The following is a 19,363-nucleotide window of genomic DNA, read 5'->3' as shown; positions in this document are numbered from 1 at the left end:
TCTCTCCTTTGGGGTGGAGAAAGTGGGAGTTCTTTCTCGCTTTTTGGGGAGCTAACAACTAGAATATATTCTTCCAAACTTAAATCCATTAGTCCCCTGTTAGTTCCATAGCTGGAAGTAGATAAACAAAAAGAGTTATTAAAGTATCGAGAAGAACATATCCTCATTTATAGACTGCTCATCTGAATTGATAGTTGCAGGTTGTAAAAATGCTGGCTTGGTTTGTAAGCCAAAAAAAAATAGTATGGGAACAATTGAACAAGCAAGTAGAGAGAGAGAGAAGAAGAAGAAGAAGAAGAAGAAGAAGAAGAAGAAGAAGAAGAAGAAGAAGAAGAAGAAGAAGAAGATAGGTCTGCTCCGCCGAGAATAAATTATAGATTTTGGCATTGTCACGGGTTTTTGTCCCTGGCCTAGATGTACAACACCAAATTTATCACCATTAAATGTATGTAATGCATATAATGCAAATGGTTGGGAAGAATAGGAGCAGTGCAGTACTGGTGAGTGGACTTGAGGGAGTGTGACTCAAACTTCATGAGTGGATCACATAAAGTTTGAGAAACAATTCGCTGCATAAAACAAAAAAACATTACAAACTAAACGCGTTAGGATTGTTGTGTGTGTGTGTGTATATATATATATCAATGGAAAACGCTGCCAAGCAACCTCTGCTGCCATCTGCAATCTAACGCGGCTTCTTTGAGTCACCAACAATATTCACCTCAACTGTGACTCCTCTCAACTTTAGGCCCCACCTTTTGTTTTTTTGTTTTTTTTTTTTTTAGCTTAAGGGATGACTCCTAACTCTACGTAGAGAAAATAAAAAAGTTTTAAAGTTGAAGCAAAAATGCTACCGTAAGGAAAACAGAAGAGTTTGGAAGTCGACCTAAAAATCTTTATCATAATTAACTAAAAAAGTAATGGTTATTGTTAGGGGCAGAATGGTCTCGTTACCAGGATCACTCAGCTTTTTATCTCCCCGATTTGGTTGAAAAAAGGAAAAAAAAAAAAAAAAGAACCAGACCATGACTAACTAATATACCCACCACTTTTCTCATCTCAATCCCAAATTAACAAGCCACTCCAATTCACTATCCCACGCTTTGAAGTTTGAGCACACGGAAGGCCTGCACAAGCGACAATCCTTCGTGCTAAGGGTGTGCAACGAATTTGAATTCGAGATTTTTCGAAAATTTGACACTAGAATTACTGACCGAATTCAATTTCAAAGTCACTAGTTTCCGAATTCGAATTCAATTCCAAATTCACCGGATTCGGAAACCTTTTTTCCTTTTTTTTTTTCTTTTTGTTAGATTTATTGTTATATAATATAAATTTTATATTACATATATTATAAAAATATTACTATATATAACAATATATATATTATAAAATGAAATTGAAATCGAAAATTTCTATTTCTATTTCCGATTTCAAAAACTCCAATACCAAATTCGAACCAAAGTCACATAATTCAAAATCGAAAATATAGAATTCAATGCCGAATTTCGAATTACTGATTTCAAAAATTTCGAATTCAATTCGAATTTGATGGATAAATTGAAATTGTTCGATTTTGCACGCTCTTACTTCGTGTTGCTAAATCTGTGACAAACCTAGCAACGACGCCCCCCCGTTTGCAGTTTGTGAGCAAACGCTGCTATAAGATTTCATTTCTTTGATTTGTGGCTCTCAAGTGACGTCTTGAAGTTGTTCGTGCGTTACCAAGACAATTTAGGTTTGTTGAATCAGTAAGAGTCAATTGACTTCTTGACAGAAAAAGACGAAGCTCATTTTCAATTTCACTTGGGGGTTAGTTAATTCTTAGTAGCAGGGTGGTTGAGTGAGTTCTAGTCCCACATCGGGGAAGGGGTTGGGGATTGCTGGGTAGATAAGTCTCCTGGGGCTGCTCCAAGAGTTGCCGGCTTTTGGAGTATGTTTTGGGGTTTAGATTTGTTGAATCAGTAAGAGTCAATTGACTTCTTAACAGAAAAAGACGAAGCTCATTTTCAATTTCACTTGGGGGTTAGTTAATTCTTAGTAGCAGGGTGGTTGAGTGAGTTCTAGTCCCACATCGGGGAAGGGGTTGGGGATTGTTGGGTAGATAAGTCTCCTGGGGCTACTCCAAGAGTTGCCGGCTTTTGGAGTATGGTCTGGGATTTAGGTTTGTTGAGTCAGTAAGAGTCTTTTCAATTTCACTTGGGGGTTAGTTAATTCTTAGTAGTAGGGTGGTTGAGTGAGTTCTAGTCCCACATCGGGGAAGGGGTTGGGGATTGCTGGGTAAATAAGTCTCCTGGGGCTGCTCCAAGAGTTGCCGGCTTTTGGAGTATGCTCTGGGGTTTAGGTTTGTTGAGTCAGTAAGAGTCAATTGACTTCTTGACAGAAAAAAAAAAAAAAAAAAACAAGACAATTTACTGTCTGAACTCAATTAAAAAGATTACTAATAGTAATGAAACGAGCAATGATGAAAAGCATAGCTTGTGTATCGTCGATTATCCCTATAATTTATTCATCCTTATCGCAAAAAAAAAAAAAAAAAGAGTAAAAGTGGCCCATTCAATCATGCAAGTATTTGCTACATTAGTTATGTGTAAATAAGAAAGAAAATACAGAACAGCAGCCATTTACTTGTGTGATACACTTGCTCCAAACCTACATGCATTTAAGATATCTGCGAATGACTTTTCTTCCAATGAAATTTGAGATATCTAACTCACGACTTTTTCAAAATTTGATGTCTAAACTTTACTCACATAGGATCCGTCATCAGAGCTTTGCCTGGTGATTTTTATTGCTTTCAGCAACTAATCAAAAGTTAGTGAATAAATCATCGTAATATGTTTTGTTTTTTTTTGCAAAAGCCTGTTTGACTGAAAAGTAGACGCCACGTCAACAGTACTACTGACACCGAGAGGGTATATTAGTATTGAAAAACCCGTAAAGTTGTCTGCTAAGCCCAGAGGAATATATAAAATACCCAACAACGCTGAAAATAGAAAGCATTTAAAAGTTTCTGAATTCTGTGAATCACTCACCAAATCTTATATGGTAGTACTAGCAAAAGGTAGTAAAAATATTCTGTTGCGAAAAACTCGATCTAACCGCGAAGGCATATAAATATATAATTGAAAAATTTAGAAAGCGAAAGCATAGATTAGTTCCTTAAACCAAACCACTAGCCTTAATTAAAAACTTAACAAAACATTTCGAATTTCCATAAAAGCAAAAGGAGTAAAGCAAATTCTGCTACAAATCTCCTCTTTTGATTTTTGTTACCTTCCCTCCCTCCCTTAAAAACATATCATCATAATTCATAACCCTGCTATTTAAAGCCCCCACCACCGCAGTCCATCCTTCGCTGTTCAGTTCCGTGCCCTGCCTCAAAAATTTTGCAGTATAAAAGCTCTGCCTCCAATCCAAAACCATAACATTCCACCCACCCCTTCCTTCCTCTGTTGCCACCACCTTTAAAGCAATCAAGAGAAGCCAAAAATGCTCAAGCCCACTACTGCGCCTCCCTCCCTCCTCCTCTGCCTCCTCTTCTTGTCCGTTGCTTCATCCTCCGGTGTAAGTTTGTGCATCATCTACCCTTCTTAACCTTTTTCAGTAGGAGTACAATTCTTTTTCTATTTATCTCGAATTTTTATTCATGTATTTCCTCTTTTCTCTGAATTTGCACGCGTGGACAATGTACATTATTACTAATCAATCAATCTGTAGAGCCCACATAACTGATATGCCATATTAATCGGCGTGATAATGCAGGTGGGGATTGCCGGAGCAGGGAAATCCGGCCGGAAGTTGGCCGGAGATAGCCCGTTCACGGCAAAGGCCTCGTTGATTCGTTACTGGAAAAAGCAAGTGTCCAATGACTTGCCAAAGCCGTGGTTTTTTCTCAACAAGGCCTCGCCATTGGACGCCGTGCAACTGGCGACGTTTTCAAAACTCGCCGATCAAAACTCCTTGCCCGCCCAACTCCCCGCGTTTTGCTCCAAAGCCAATCTCATTTGCTTCCCCGACTTGTCCCCCAGCCTCGAAAAGCACACCGGGGACGTGAATTTCGCCTCGTACAGCTTCCAGAATTTCACCAATTACGGCACCAACCGAGCCGGAGGTGTTGACTCTTTCAAAAACTACACCAACGGTGAAAATATCCCCGTCGACGCCTTCCGCCGATACAGCCGTGACTCCGTCGGCCACGACGACAAGTTCACCAATTACGCCCTCGACGCCAACGTTGTCGACCAGAGCTTCAACACTTACGGCACCGCCGCCACCGGCGGGGCCGGCGACTTCAAGAACTACAACGACAATTCCAACGTCCCAGGCCTCAAATTCACCTCGTATTCGGACAGCTCCAATGGCCGGAAGCAGGGCTTCAAGGGGTACGCAACCAATGCCAATGCCGGGGACGAAGGTTTCACCAGCTACGGCAAAAATGGTAATGGAGCGGAGAACGATTTCACCAGCTACGGCAATAACTCTAACGTCGTCGGCTCCAACTTTAAAAATTACGGTGAAACCGCGAATGCTGCCACCGATAAATTCTCCTCTTATGGGTCCAACGGGAATGTCCCGGAAAACAATTTCAATAATTATGGCCCCGGAGGAAATGCCGCTACTGAAACTTTTACCAATTATCGGGATCAGTCCAACGTGGGAGATGACTCCTTCCAATCTTATGCAAAGGGGTCCAATGCGGCCACGGCCAATTTCGTCAACTACGGTCAATCTTTCAACGAAGGATCCGATAGATTCACCAGCTATGGCAAGGATGCCTCGAGCCTGACCGTTGGCTTCAAAATATATGGTGTGAATAACACGTTCAAGGAGTACGCTAAAAGTGGCGTCACTTTTGCGAGTTACAGGAATGACACCAGCGGCGGCAGCAGCTCCACAGCCAGTTTGGCCGCAGAGAAGGCGGGTGCTAGTGGGAAAAGGGTAAATAACAGGTGGGTTGAGCCCGGGAAGTTTTTCAGGGAGAAGATGTTGCGGACTGGAACTGTGATGCCAATGCCCGATATCAAGGATAAAATGCCCAAAAGGTCGTTTTTGCCCCGGGTGATCCTGTCGAAACTACCCTTTTCCACCAGCAAGATTGGGGAATTGAAGAAAATCTTCCATGCAGCGGATGATTCCAAGATGGCGGGGCTGATGGCGGATTCGCTGGGCGAATGCGAGAGAGCGCCGAGCCCCGGGGAGACCAAGCGGTGCGTCGGGTCGGGGGAGGACATGATCGACTTTGCAACTTCAGTTCTGGGTCGAAACGTCGGCGTTCGGACCACTGAGAGCACCCAAGGCTCAGGTGGAAACATCTTGATCGGGAGTGTCAAGGGAATCAACGGTGGAAAAGTCACAAAATCAGTGTCCTGTCATCAGAGTCTGTTCCCGTACTTGCTCTATTACTGCCATTCAGTACCTAAAGTTCGGGTTTACCAAGCGGATATACTTGACCCAAAGACCAAGGACAAAATCAACCACGGAGTTGCCATCTGTCACGTGGACACGTCGTCCTGGAGCCCCGGTCACGGAGCCTTCATTGCTCTGGGTTCGGGTCCCGGTAAGATCGAGGTTTGCCACTGGATCTTTGAGAACGATATGACTTGGACCATCGCCGATTGATCCAGATTCATTTGAGAGTAATAAGTACCCTGCTACTAGTCAAGCACTAGACCACTAGTCCAGTAATCTCATCTTTGTGACGGCTCCGATCAAACCAGGTAAGTGTTGCTAAAAGCGAGCCCCTGGTCTGGTCTGTGCTCGGTAAATTCCATTTACTCCTCTCATATTATAAATATATTCAAATTATGTTTACGTTCGTCAAAAAGGATTTGTCAAGTTCAACTTTCTTGATAAGTACTGCTAGTAATTAGTGCTCTGTTATTCAATCACAAGTTGCTTTCATGCGATGCATTGATCATTTTCCTATTCCGACGGAATCCATCCCCAGCGTAATTTTGTGCTTATATTACAACAATAAAGTGTTTGGATATCAGAATTATTTCAAATAATATTTCGCATGCATCACAAACACATTTTCCAACCCTACATTTTTATATTCCCAATCACCTTTTTATCTCACATACATCACATCACAAAAAGTGTTGCAGTAATTATTCCAAATAATATTTCAAATAATACACTATTCAAACAAAATGCATTAATGTTTATTTGACGGTGCAATGTTGGCAACAAGCAAGCTCGTCAAGTGATATTTGCACTCTTAAATAATAATTTCTTTTATAGTCTAACATTTTATTACTCGAAAGAATGTGTTGTGCCGAGAAAATCATTTTGAAATGCAAATATATATATATATACACTCCTCTCATCTATCAAACGCCGCTGTTAGTGTATAAATTATCAATGCAAGAAAGATTAATCTATATATATATATATATTTTGTAAGTTGTTGAAACGCGACTCTCATTGGATGGTGACATTCACACACAAGTGTGATTGGGCCATACGTTTGCTGGCTTTGATGGTAGGCTGGCAGCAGTAGCCATATTCTACGGTACATACAAAGTTGAGAGTGGGGAGTAATTTGTATGGGCGACGAGTCACACTTATGCTGCTGGCCCCTTTCTTGTGTTGTTTTCGCGTAAATGCTTTTGTTGCCTGCGACCCATGCAAAGATAGATAGACAGACAAGTGACCATGCACGGAGAATTTAAGAAATGAAGAAGTTCCGGAGGGCACACCAAATGCCATCTGAATCTGAATTCTGACCAAAGAAAGATAAAAATCAAATTATGAAAAAGAGGCCGCGGCAGCCACACCACGCTCGCTGGAGGACTAGAAACCAAAATGATATGCAGAACTGTACAGTTACTGCTACTACTACTAGAAACTCTTTTTTATTTTCGTTGTTAGTTTTTTTTTTTTTTTTTATGCTAAAGACAAGATGATACTATGTAATTCACGTGTATAAAGCTTTTGTGGCAACAATTTTTGTGGTCCTGAGACCGCCAATAGTGTACTTCTATAATGCATGGGATAGGCCATGTGCCAGCTGTAAGTGTTTGCTGCCTTTTCTTTCCTTGTGTATTGCTTTTATTTTTATTTTCCTTTTTCTTTTTTTTTTCTTTGGCTCTTCATTTTCAGAGTTTTCCTTTGATAGTCTTGTTTTCCTTTTTCGTCTGTCCCAAATTATACTCTACTTTCTAATTAAAAAATATAGTTGTATTTTAATTTTTCTAAAATACCCTTATTTAATGTAAAGTTATTATTACTATAAACCTATCCCATTTAATGAGAGTTGATTCTTTTTTTACCATCAATTCAGGTTCCCATAAAATTGTACTCTATTTAATGTGAAGGTATTTTAGGAAAATAGCAATCTAAATTTACTTTTCCAATAAAATTAACTATTTTTTCTTAAACTGTGTGAAAAAAGAAACAGGACTATCAAAGTGGGACGGAGGGAGTAGTTCTTTATCTCTTTTGAGTGGATGCGGTTGGAAAAATTCGTAAATTAATTTCTTCATCCAAATCATGTATGAGTTAAGATGGAAGGAATTATAAATAGATTATCCTCGTGAATGTAAGATCTCTCGCTTCGCTTCCTTCCTTCCTGGGAAAGGAAAAAGAAAAAGAAAAAAAAAAAAAGATCATATTTGCTGCCCATCCATCATCTCATATCATTTGTTAAAGAAGAACGACGCAGAGGAGAAGGGAATAGACGTAATTATGACGGATTTATATATTTATTTTTTGATAATAATTATGACGGATTTATTGATGCCAACGTTGCGGCTCTACTTCTTTTTTTGTTGAGAAAACATGAATGCCCGCGAATCTTTACCTCTTCCATTGCTCCACATGATAAAGGACAAATTGTACTGCCTTCAGAAACTTGGAAACAAAATAGCTGCTGTATATACATACATATATATATACATATCATACCTGTGGCCCTGGGAATTGCGCTTCCGAAAACCCACTTTGAGTTTTAATAAATTTTATTAAGCAGGTTAAGTCCAAAGCGATGTTTCATGAGACCCAAATGTAAAATTGAAAAGGACCACATGATTGCAACCGATGGAGGGTGACCCTGAGAAGTACCTTCGGCTGCGGAAAGAGATGCCCGTTTAAGCGGGGCGGCCATGGTCCAGACTTCACATATAATAGAGCCGGAACTCGCTATAACCTGACCGTAGTCCTTACTGTCAAGATTTTTTTTGCTCCAAACGGCAACATCAGATTACTCGTAAGCAAAGTCAGGGCCTTTGCTCCTCCAAATCTGCTTGAGCTAGCTCCAGCAGCCATGCTGGGAAGTCACACTTCCATTCAACAATATGTATCAATTCTAATAGAAGAGTTTGTTTGACCCTCTAGTGAAGGAAAAACACCATTTATCAAATTCAGTTTCCAATCTCCATATATCAGCCAGTATAGTAGCTATACTAATCTCCCCTTCATATGCATTGATCTTATCTACCGCCAGTTTTGCAGTCAGATTCAAACTCCACCTCCCTCCATCCCTCACGCCTGGCCAATACCATTGCTTCCCTGATCGCTGCACAGCTTGTAGTTGGACACGCCCAGGATCCCATCAGCTTTCCATGCCTATCTCTTGCCACCATGCCCCATCCAGCTTTGCAGTTCTTCCATCCGTATTGATCTTGATCCTTACTGTCAAGATTCGGACGCTTCAATTTATTATTATTATTTTTTTTTATCAAATGCCTTTATGGAAAAATTTTTCTTTCAAAAAAATTTGTTGCGCGCTAATCATAACTTGACTTAGCCTTACATAGCATGATTGCTCACACGTATGCAAAATTTAGGAGAAATTTAATAGGTCCCGATTGAGTAGTTATTTTTAGGAGTTTTTATAAAAAAATACGTATGCTACTAGCTAGTTGGTGTGTGCGTAATGGGACAACGATTGAAAAATATATAATTGTGAAAAATGTACAAATTTTTCTTTAAAAGGTAGCAATCCAAACGGAGTCTCGAAATTTAGTACGCTGACATTCTACTACTAGCACTGCTGTGCGGGGATAAACCTAATGGCGCATTTGCTTACTGCACAAGACCGGAAGGACATATGCACAAGATCAGTTCGGGCTTAGACAAAACCGGAAGGACCGATTATTAATGCATGTCCTCCGAATGATTAATTAGGCTGGCTGTGGGACATGACATTTGTAACTTTACGAACTTGAAATCATGTCCAAGTTGTGTTGTGATGAGAGTGAGTTGCTAGTTACGTTGGCAACTGGGGAAGGTTCCACAAATTGGTTTCCGCAAACCTGCTGCCTGTCAGTGTTTCTGCGTTAATGCTTTCCTGCCTAATTTGGATAATTGAATTCAACCAACCATTTAATAACACGTGCATCTTTTCCAGTTTTGAGGTAGAGCGTCAATTCACTCAACAGCTACTTAAAAGAGCAGCGTATACTACCACTATCGTATACTACTCAGGTCAGGCAGCCATTTTCAATGCATTGAATGATGATTGTAGCAATAATTATTGAGGGGTAAATTGTCAAAAGATAATTACGCGTTCAATGCACGTGTCCTACAACGTAAAATATTCAAGCGAACATCAAACTTGCACTTTCCAACTCAATGAAGACGATTACTTGAGCAAGCGGAATCAAAGATTGGGATGAATCAAATCTATAAATGTTTTCGTCTTCAAAAGTAGAATCATTATGATTGCCAGAGAGGCAAGCTTCAGTCTACTTACATAGTAAGTACTGTTTTGGACAGGGAAAAAGAACTACTCCCTTCGTCCCACTCTGATAGTCCTGTTTCTTTTTTCACACAGTTTAAAAAAAATAATTAATTTTATTAAAAAAGTAAATTTAGATTGCCATTTTTCTAAAACACCCTCACATTAAATAGAGTACAATTTTATAGGAACTTGAATTGATGATAAAAAAAAATAAAATCAACTCTTATTAAATGGGGTAGGTTTATAGTAACAACCACTTACATTAAATAAGGGTATTTTAGAAAAATTAAAATACAACTATATTCTTCAATTGGAAAGTGGAATATAATTTGGAACAGACGAAAAAGGAAAACGGGACTATCAAAGTGGGACGAAGGGAGTACTACAAATTAAGCTGTTTTAAATCTCTTTGGGTTTACCCGCTAATGTTTCTTTCTTTTTTTTTTTTTTTTGCGCTAATTGCCTTTTCCTTTCTTGTGTTGCGTCACATTATGCTGAATATTGCAATGTAGACTTGAATGAGTATAATAAGTATTGGGTGGAAAGAGATTATTTAAGCCCTAGAAACTAGGAAGTCGTATCAAGCATATATAGGTTCTTGTATATATATATATATTTTTTGTCACTTATGATTTTGTTATACTTTATCATTATGTGATGCAAACGCGCGTGTGTGTTTTGACGCGTTAATCTAAAATTGATATATTAATTTCGACTTAAATGCTCATACTTTATTTACATTTTTGGTCCTATTCCTATAGCACTTAACTTAGGATATCACATTTTAACCACAGGTTAGGTTCTGATATTTTTGGGTTCCACGCTAAATTAATTGTCACTTATGAGCATTGAGGTGTTTGTAAATTTGTTGGATGGGAAAAGCGGGAAAATATCCTATGGATTTCCATCAGTTTATTGAACACGATTTTCATAGTTTCATGACCTTAGTATTTCCAAAACTTTTTTGCAAGTCAATAACGTACCTACTCCCTCACAAGTGTCTGCCTTTATGAGTTTCTTCCAAATTTGGGTAAGAACGGGGGACTGTAAAATCAATATTATAGTCCGACTCCGACCAACCATTTCATTAAAGTTTTCAGGCACGGGGTCAATTCCCTCAACAGCTAACTGTGGAACACAGGATATGTTTTTTGGGTACTACATTCTATGCTATTCATACTAATGAATGAATAAGGAACAAAATTGTCAAGCAAGAACATTATTAATTAGATGTAGGCGTCCGGCTGCGGTGCAAATATTCCAGCAAATTAACGTCAAACATCGGACCCAGACGATTACAAATAGTGAGGAATTTAAGATTCGGAAAAGAATCAAATCCATCTATGGTTGCTTTTGTCTTAAGCCTCTCAAGTTAAATATTCGCTTCAAGAATCAATAGCTGATTCCCAAGTGGCAGCATTTAGTCGAATTACATATTGTTGTACTCTTTTGCAGAGGGCCAAAAAAAAAAAAAAGAAAAGCTGTTTTAAATCTCTTCTGGTTTTAGGCCCTAATGCTTTAGAGATGGAGTACTTCCATTGACGTGATGCTATTGATCTCCTATTTTCGTTAAGAAACCTATGTTGTAGTGATTTATCAAAATTCAGAGAAAGGAGGACATACCTTTTAAATGCCGAAAGAAAGTAATAATAGGATTGCACCAGAAACGCGAGCTTCCTAAAATGGTTTTTTTGCTAACTCTTATCACTGGATTGGTTGCACGCTGGGCTTATGACCCAAAAAATTGGGAAATGCAAGTGATGGGCCGAAGCCGCAATTAAAACGTAAAACACGAGAAGGGGCGCGCGGTTGGTTATCTGTTGAGTTACTGATTCATGGCAAAAACAAAATCTCGATACTCCAAAGGTTCATAGGAAGCTGCAATTGGAGGATGAACAAATATGCTAATGAAATCAAAAGAACGTACGCATGAGTAATTATTTATCCTAGACAGACAGACAGACAGACAGACAGACAACAAAAAAATCTATATTACAAGTACAATACCAAGGCGTGAATGATATTAAATTATGGTTGTAGACGGTGTGCCTGGCTGGCAAATATTCTAGTAGTATAACATATTCCTAGCATTATCAATCTCAAAATCATATAATGAGTACCACAATAACTGTGTATTATTTATTTAGTAGAGAAAAGCGAATGCATGAAATGACTAAATGACCTAGCACACACTACCAAAAGGTAGTTAGTATAATTTTATGAGCAAGGGAAATTTTAACATCCAAAATTCTCCATCCAAAATTTTAACAAAATGACTTTAATGCCCTTATATAATAGTTCTAGAATAATGCTGCACTTTGAATTGAAATATGAAACATCTTATTAGAAAAAAGCTCCAAGTCATATGACTTAAAAAAGTTAACAAATAAAAGATGGCATAATACCAAAAAATTGAAGTTTTGTATGATGGAGAAAAAAAGAATTTAAAAATTCCTAATATATCTGCACAAGTATAAAATGCTATTTGGTAAATTTATACCACAATCATACCTTGATTTGTATTTTGTTTGTATTTTACCTTATTAAAAAATAAAAATTCTCTAAATATGTTTTTCAATATATTTTTATTTTTGATAATGTTTTTATCTCATATAAAACACATTAAAGAGTGCTACAATAAAAAAATACAAGTAAATAATTTTAATTCCAAATGCATTAATTTATTTTATTTCATTTAAAATAAGTATTGCTATCGGCATTGCGATAAATACATTGAATTGCTTTTACTTCTTTTTTTATGAATTATCTAATTTATTTTAGTGCTAAAAGATCAAAATGTATAGCATAATTGTGTTTAGATGCATTTATCAACTATTAAAGAAATAGTTATTTATTATGTTACAATCATTATGTGTGTTTAAGAATTAGCCAAGAATATTTTGGTCATGAAAATTATAAGTTCATCTTGAACCCATTAAAAAGTTGATCACAAGGGCTAAAGTGTATATATTTGGAGTTTAAGGGGGCAAAGTATTATGAGGGCCCAAGTTCAGGTGTCAAAGTGTAATTAACCCTTAAAAGACAGAAAAATTTGGCATGGCGGTGAATCCAGAAATCAAAAAAGAATACAACATGTGATCTGCATGGGTAAAAATAATACAGAAATCAAAATGGGTAAATAGTTGTGATCTGCATCTCTTTCCTTTGGCTTACTCTCCTTCCCGTTTCATCATTTCCAACCAGGGGCGGAGCCAGAAAAAATTTTTAGTGGGGGCAAAAGCAATACTAAAATTTTTTACTTACTCTTTTTCTAGTTTTTCAAGAAAAAAAAAATTCACCAACAAGTACAAATGATGCATATATTCCATGAAAAACATAAAAAGACAAATTCAAAATTATTAATGTAATAATAATTTTATTTCAAAAACAAACTAACTAGTTACAATTGCTCACTGCAAGTTTTTATATTTTGATAATTATTTGGTTGTGGAAGTAAGAATGGCTCTTGGTTGTGGAGGAAAAATGGGGGACCAGTGGAGGGAAGAAAAATTGGGAAGTGAGGACAAAGGAAGTGAATGATATGATTGGATGAATTGATCAAAAGATAGAGTAACTAGCTGCTTGGTTGTGGAAGGGAGTGACTCTTGGTGGTGGGGGGAATATAGGGGCCCAGAGGAGGGAAGGAAAATTGGGGAGTGGGACTCAAAAGAAAGTGAATGATATGATTGGTACTTGCTAGTTGAAATGAAAAGATTTTTTTTAGTTTATTTCAAATGGAATTTGTGCCCCACATATCTTTTAGAATTATAGTTTATTAATTAATTTAAAAAATCATGTAATTCTTTCACATCCTGTTTAAAAAAACTCTGGGAGCACACTTAAAATTATATCAAAATTGTACAAGTATTCTAGAAATTTAAGGGGGCAGTGAGGGCTTATGCCCCCAGTGCCCCCACCTTAAATCCGCCCCTGTCCCCAACACCACCTACCAACTAACAAAGAGGGGGAAAATTTTTTAAAAAGAACATTTCCGAATGCCAAATTAAGTTCCCAACCACGTCAGACAGTATTTTAGGATACTGCAGGATATAGGAAATTATTTAAGTGCAAAAAAAAAAAAGGTACTAATAATCGTTTCTCATATTATTGGAAACCACCGCTTTCACTATAAAATCAACACTCCGATGCCGGAGATCAAGCGCCCCTCTATTCTCATCCATCACAATACGCTCTTCTTCCTTTCTTATTACACACTTACAGGATAAAAAGAAAGAGATCAAGTGATTACGAAAGAAATGCGCAAGCCAATCTTCTTCCTACATCTGTTTAATTTCCCAAGCAGCATTTTACAATGTAAGCAGCGGCAACCTTAGTAATTCCTATCTCATGTTCATTCTTGTCTAGGAAGGATGTGCAACGGCAGCATAACACCTTCGAGCATGTTTTTTATTTTTATTTTTTATTTTTTTGGGTGCATTCCTTCCTAGCTAACTATGATGATGCAGCCATGCAGGTGGGCTTGTCCGGATCGGAGACGGATGGTGGCCTGAAGCTGGCCAGAGAAAACCCATTCACGGCAAAGGCTTCTTTGATTCGTCGTTGGAGAACCCAAGTCACCAATGACTTACCAATGCCATGGTTTTTCCTCAATAAAGTCTTCCCACTCAACGCGGTCCAAATGGCAACTTTCTCAAAACTACTCACCGATCAAAACTCCTTCTCAACTCCACTCCCAGTCCCAGCCTTCTGCTTCAAGGCCAACCTCCTCTGCTTCCCGGACTTATCCCCGAGCCTCGAAAAACACGGCAACGATGTTAATTTCGTTACCTATAGCGACAAGAACTTCATAAACTACGGCACCGACCGCCCCGGCGGAGTGGGTATCTTCAAGAGTTAACTACTCCCACGACTTCCTCCCTCTCGACAGTTTCCGTCGGTACAGTCGCAGCTCCCTCGGCCACGACGACAAGTTCTCCACCTACATTGATGGCAACTTGGTTGACCAAACCTTCGACACTTACGGCAACACCGTCACCGGCGGAGCGGGGACCTTCACCAACTATCAGAATCTTGTCAACGTCCCCAATCTGAACTTCACCTCCTACTCCGACGATGCCAGTGGCCGGAATCAAGGTTTCACAAACTACATAAACAATGGCAATAGCGGGGAGGAAGATTTCAAAAGCTACACTAAAAAGGGGACTGAAAGTGAAAATAAATTCACCACTACACGAATGGCTCAAACGGCATTCTTTCGAGCTTTTCTAACTACGGTAAATCGGGGAATGGAATTAAAGATACTTTTACTTCATACAGGTTTGGTGGAAATGTGCCAGAAAACACTTTTACCAGCTATGGAGATGGAGGTAATGCTGCCACGGAAATATTCAAGTGTTATAGTGATGAAACGAATGTTGGAGCTGATTTTTTCAAATCTTATGCTAAGGACTCAAATGCCGCCAAGGCTAATTTTGCTAGCTATGGTCGGTCCGTGAATAAGGGTCCGGTTCAATTCACTTCTTACGGGGAAGGTGCCAAGAATCATCATATTGAATTTAAAATCTACGGTGACAATTACAGTTTCAAGAAGTATGCTAAAAATGGTGGAGAAATTTCTAATATTATGATGATTTTTAAAAAAATTCTATAAAGGGGGCATTTTGTGTAAGGGATTCTGTAAAAGGGTTGTTCGCATTTGTCAAATGCGAGTTCCTTGAGCTCGCATTTACCAAATGCGAACTCTCCCTGAATTTTCCAACAATCGAAATACAAAAAAAAAAAAAAAAAAAAGAGGTCGAAGACGTCGCATTTAAAAAATGCGAGGTAGTACCTGACATTACTTTGTCTCTTTCACCTAAACCCAAAAACAGAGCTCTGTTCTTTACATCAAACATTCGGCATTCAAATCCGTGAGCAGAGCGACAGAAATTGGAACGAAACTTTGCACATCTAGCTCACTGTCTCTTGTCTTTGCTTAGCTAGACACCAGTCCAAGCTTCCAAGAGGAAATTGCCCGAAATCCCTCACTCTCTCTCTTTCTCGTCGGTTGTTGTCCATCATTGTTGACCTTCCACCAGATTTCTGAGCTTCCACCAGACGCCATTTTGCACGCCAGCCAGCTGCCATTTCTGCCTCAGCAATCATCCCCAACCAATTTTGTGACCCATTGCGTTGCCATTTCTGCCTCAGCTGCCATTGCCCATTGCCATTTCACAGCTGCCTCGCATTTCACAAATGCGAGGTCTGCCTTTGTTTTTTTTTTTTTTATTTCGGTGGTGGAAAATTTCAGGGGGACTTCACATTTAGCAAATGCGAGTTAAAAGAACTCGCATTTGCTCAATACGAAGACCCCAAGGATAGAAAACCATACACAAAATGTCCCATTTGTAGAATTTTTTTAAAAATTATCATAATTTTAGAAATTTCTCAAAAATGGTGTCACGTTCAAGATATATGTCAATGAAAGCTCGGACGGTTTGGCTACTGTGGAGGCAGCTGGTGGCAGAAAAGTTGAACCTAACACTAATAATAATAAGTAGGTGGAGCCTGAAAAGTTTTTCAGGGAGAAAATATTGAAGAGTGGAACAGTGATGCCTATGCCTGACATTCGGGACAAGATGCCTAAAATGTCGTTTTTGCCCCGAGTCATCGCCGCGAAATTACCATTTTCAACTAGCAAGATTGGTGAGCTGAACAAAATTTTTCATGTTAGGGAGAATTCCGGAATCGGGCGTATGATTTCTGATGCGTTGAATGAATGTGATTATGCGAGAGAGCTCTTAGCTAGAGCTCCTAGCTAGAGTTGTTAATCGAACTGGACATCTCGCGAGCCGAGCTCGACCCGACTCGATAAGAGCTCGGCTCGGCTCATTTAGAGTGACAAACGATCCGAGCTCGAGCTCTACTCAGCACTCGTTTAAACTCGTTCGGCTCGAAGAGTAGGGGCATTTTCATCATTTCAATATATATGTGGTACTTTAAGTCATCTCCCGTCTCCGTCTGTAGCCCTAATTTTCTTTCCTCTTCTGGTCTTACGTTTTCCTGTCCCACAGCCGTCACCCTCCAGCCGTACCCCGCAGCCTCCATTCTCACGCCACACCCCGCAGCCTCCATTCATACGCCGCACCCGGCAGCTTTTCGAGGAGAGAAACAATGCCAATGAAGGTGAAGGGATGGATTTATTGTGGGAGACGTAAGAGGTGGAATCGACTAAGAGCAAGGCAAATAGCAAGAGCAAGAAGAAGAGTTACAAGAAAAATTACGAAAGCAAGCATTGTGAATGCGAAGATATCAACTGTGATGGGCACGATGAGGAGAAGGAGTTAGATGGGCAGTTTTGTATTAGTATATCGAGTCGATCTCGAACGCCTTGTGAAGCTCGAATTACTAATCGAGCGAGCTCAAGTTAGCGTGATTAGAGGTTCAAGTCGAGCTCGATTGTTCTATGCTTGAGTTTGACTCGACTCATTTAACAACTCTACTCCTAACCCTGAGGAGACCAAAAGGTGCGTTGGCTCCGGCGAGGACATGATTGACTTTGCAACTTCAGTGCTGGGTCGAAACGTTGTCGTACGAACGACTGAAAATACTAGAGGCTCTAGGGGGAATATTCTGATAGGTTCGGTCAAAGGAATCAACGGCGGGAAAGTAACCAAATCCGTGTCTTGTCATCGGAGTTTGTTCCCGTGCTTGTTGTACTATTGCCATTCGGTACCAAAAGTGCGGGTCTACGAAGCGGATATCCTTGACCCGAAGACGAAGGACAAAGTCAACCGCGGAGTTGCCATCTGTCACGTTGACACGTCATCTTGGAGCCCCGGTCATGGAGCTTTCATTGCTCTGGGTTCGGGTCCTGGGAAGATTGAGGTTTGCCTTAAGAATGACATGACTTGGGCTGTGGCTGATTGAACTTTGCACGAAATTTTTAAGATGGTTTTTAACTACGGGTGGGCCAAAAATGAGTTCCCGTGTTTGAACTCTCTCAATAAAGGCTGGTTTGGAATTGCGTTAGTTTATTGAAAAGTACTTTTCTTTTTTTAATAGAGCTTTTAATAAAAGTGCTTAGTATGTGCTTACATGCTTTTAAATATATATTGTTTAAATACATAATTCAATAAGTACTTATTGTATTGGACAATGTGTAATTTGAAAATTTTTAAAAATATATTTATCTATTTATTTAGTTGATAATATAGGATAAAATGATTCCATTAATTGTTCTATTTTTTTGAATCACAAAAGCTATTCTAAAAGTATCAAACTTAAACTTTTGTTAAGAGTGCTTTTAACATCAAAAGTTTCACTCCTAATTTTACGGAATAATATTCACTAAAAATACTTTTAACACCTAAAAGTATTTTTTATTTTTTTATCAAAAGTACCACAACTCCAAATGGGACCTAAATCTGATTTGTGCTTTTACTTGATGTTTTGCAATTTGAAATTCTAAGGGGAAAAAGAGAAATAGAAATGCAAAAAGCACAGGAAAATTCATCTCTTTTTTTACCAAACAAAAAAAAAAAAACAAGGGATGAATGATACCTTACGCAGACTTGTTCCCTTTCCTTTGGTGGACTCAGGCTAACTAGTGCCTTTTTAATTTCTTTTCTTCTTGAGCCTCTAGTGTTAAACGATAGGTAGTCCACTTTCTACACTTGTCGTGTACTGACAACCTTGATTTTGCTCCAATTGGACCTTTGGGCATTGAGAAGGGCCTGCCTAGTTTGTAAGGTCTAGGTACAGTTGTCCGTTACCGCAGCAGAACCAAAGCCTGGGCCGCTTGAGGCCCAATCACCTTTGAATGTACAAATTCAGGGGGCGATTGATTGCTAATTTACTTGAAACTTGTAGGTGTGCGCATCCTTCCGCATTATGTCCAGATCAATAAAATAGCAGTATATTGCATGCTAACAATCTGTTCTTTCCATGGCAACTCGCGCTAAATGTAGTCCAGCTGCTTTTTCCATTTCGGACTTCTACATTTGGGTTCTCACTTTCTGCAATGTCGTCGGTCACGTCAACCGCCGGGTGCGAATTGCAACATTTGATTTCCCTGAAATATTGGACCGATTGCCTGAGCATCACCAAGAGCCTGTCCTTTTCCTGCCACCACCGCCCAATTTACCTCATCGGATTATTCACACCGGGAAGCACTTTCTTCTGTTTACTAACAGTCGGGCCGGGAAGGATCTGGGAATTATTGAGTTGCTAAAAGAGCTTTTTGTACCGTTTCATTCACGTATTGGTTTCGACTTTGTTTAGCTACGTTTGCTAGTTACTTGTACAGTTATACTTTAGAGACAAGCATAAATCCTTTTCCTCGGGCAATTCTTCTTCTTTTACTTGTAACCCTCAGTATATTTGGAGCTAGTAAGTTTTCCTTCAAGTCAAACTAAACCGATCAGTCTTGGACTCTGAATGCGATCGATGTGTTTCGATTTTTTGTTTTTTAATGGTTGTACGAGTGGTTCACGTATCATTTTTCTTCACAGAAGACAATACGTACTTTTGGGCGGTTTGAAAATTTTCCACTCCACTTTCTAACTCAATTCTCCTCGAATGCTGCTGCATGCATTTACATCCATCTATCTGATAGCTTAGATAGGCAAGTCCAATGACGGAGCCAAGGGGGCAGAGGGGGGCCATGACCCCCTAAGTTTTGAGAATTTTAATTCATAATATGTAAATATGTGTGTAAAATAAAATTGGCCCCCC

At 39.1% G+C, this 19,363-nt stretch overlaps 1 protein-coding gene and 1 pseudogene across 1 annotated transcript; both read left to right on the top strand.

Moving 5' to 3' along the window:
• The first annotated feature begins 3,346 nt into the window (after positions 1-3,346).
• On the top strand, positions 3,347-5,827 carry LOC113716586 (polygalacturonase-1 non-catalytic subunit beta-like). The gene is made up of 2 exons (XM_027240977.2): positions 3,347-3,567; positions 3,766-5,827. The coding sequence occupies exons 1-2, from the start codon at positions 3,493-3,495 to the stop codon at positions 5,620-5,622; spliced, it is 1,932 nt and encodes a 643-aa protein (XP_027096778.1). The 5' UTR covers positions 3,347-3,492; the 3' UTR covers positions 5,623-5,827.
• An 8,329-nt stretch (positions 5,828-14,156) lies between these two features.
• LOC113715648 (polygalacturonase-1 non-catalytic subunit beta-like) lies at positions 14,157-17,635 on the top strand (annotated as a pseudogene).
• Positions 17,636-19,363: the final 1,728 nt, after the last annotated feature.

Source organism: Coffea arabica, chromosome 11c (genome assembly GCF_036785885.1).
Source record: "Coffea arabica cultivar ET-39 chromosome 11c, Coffea Arabica ET-39 HiFi, whole genome shotgun sequence".
Classification (NCBI taxonomy): Eukaryota; Viridiplantae; Streptophyta; class Magnoliopsida; order Gentianales; family Rubiaceae; genus Coffea; species Coffea arabica.
The sequence above is the reverse complement of the archived record's forward strand: the minus strand, read 5'-3'. Positions and strand labels throughout refer to the sequence as shown.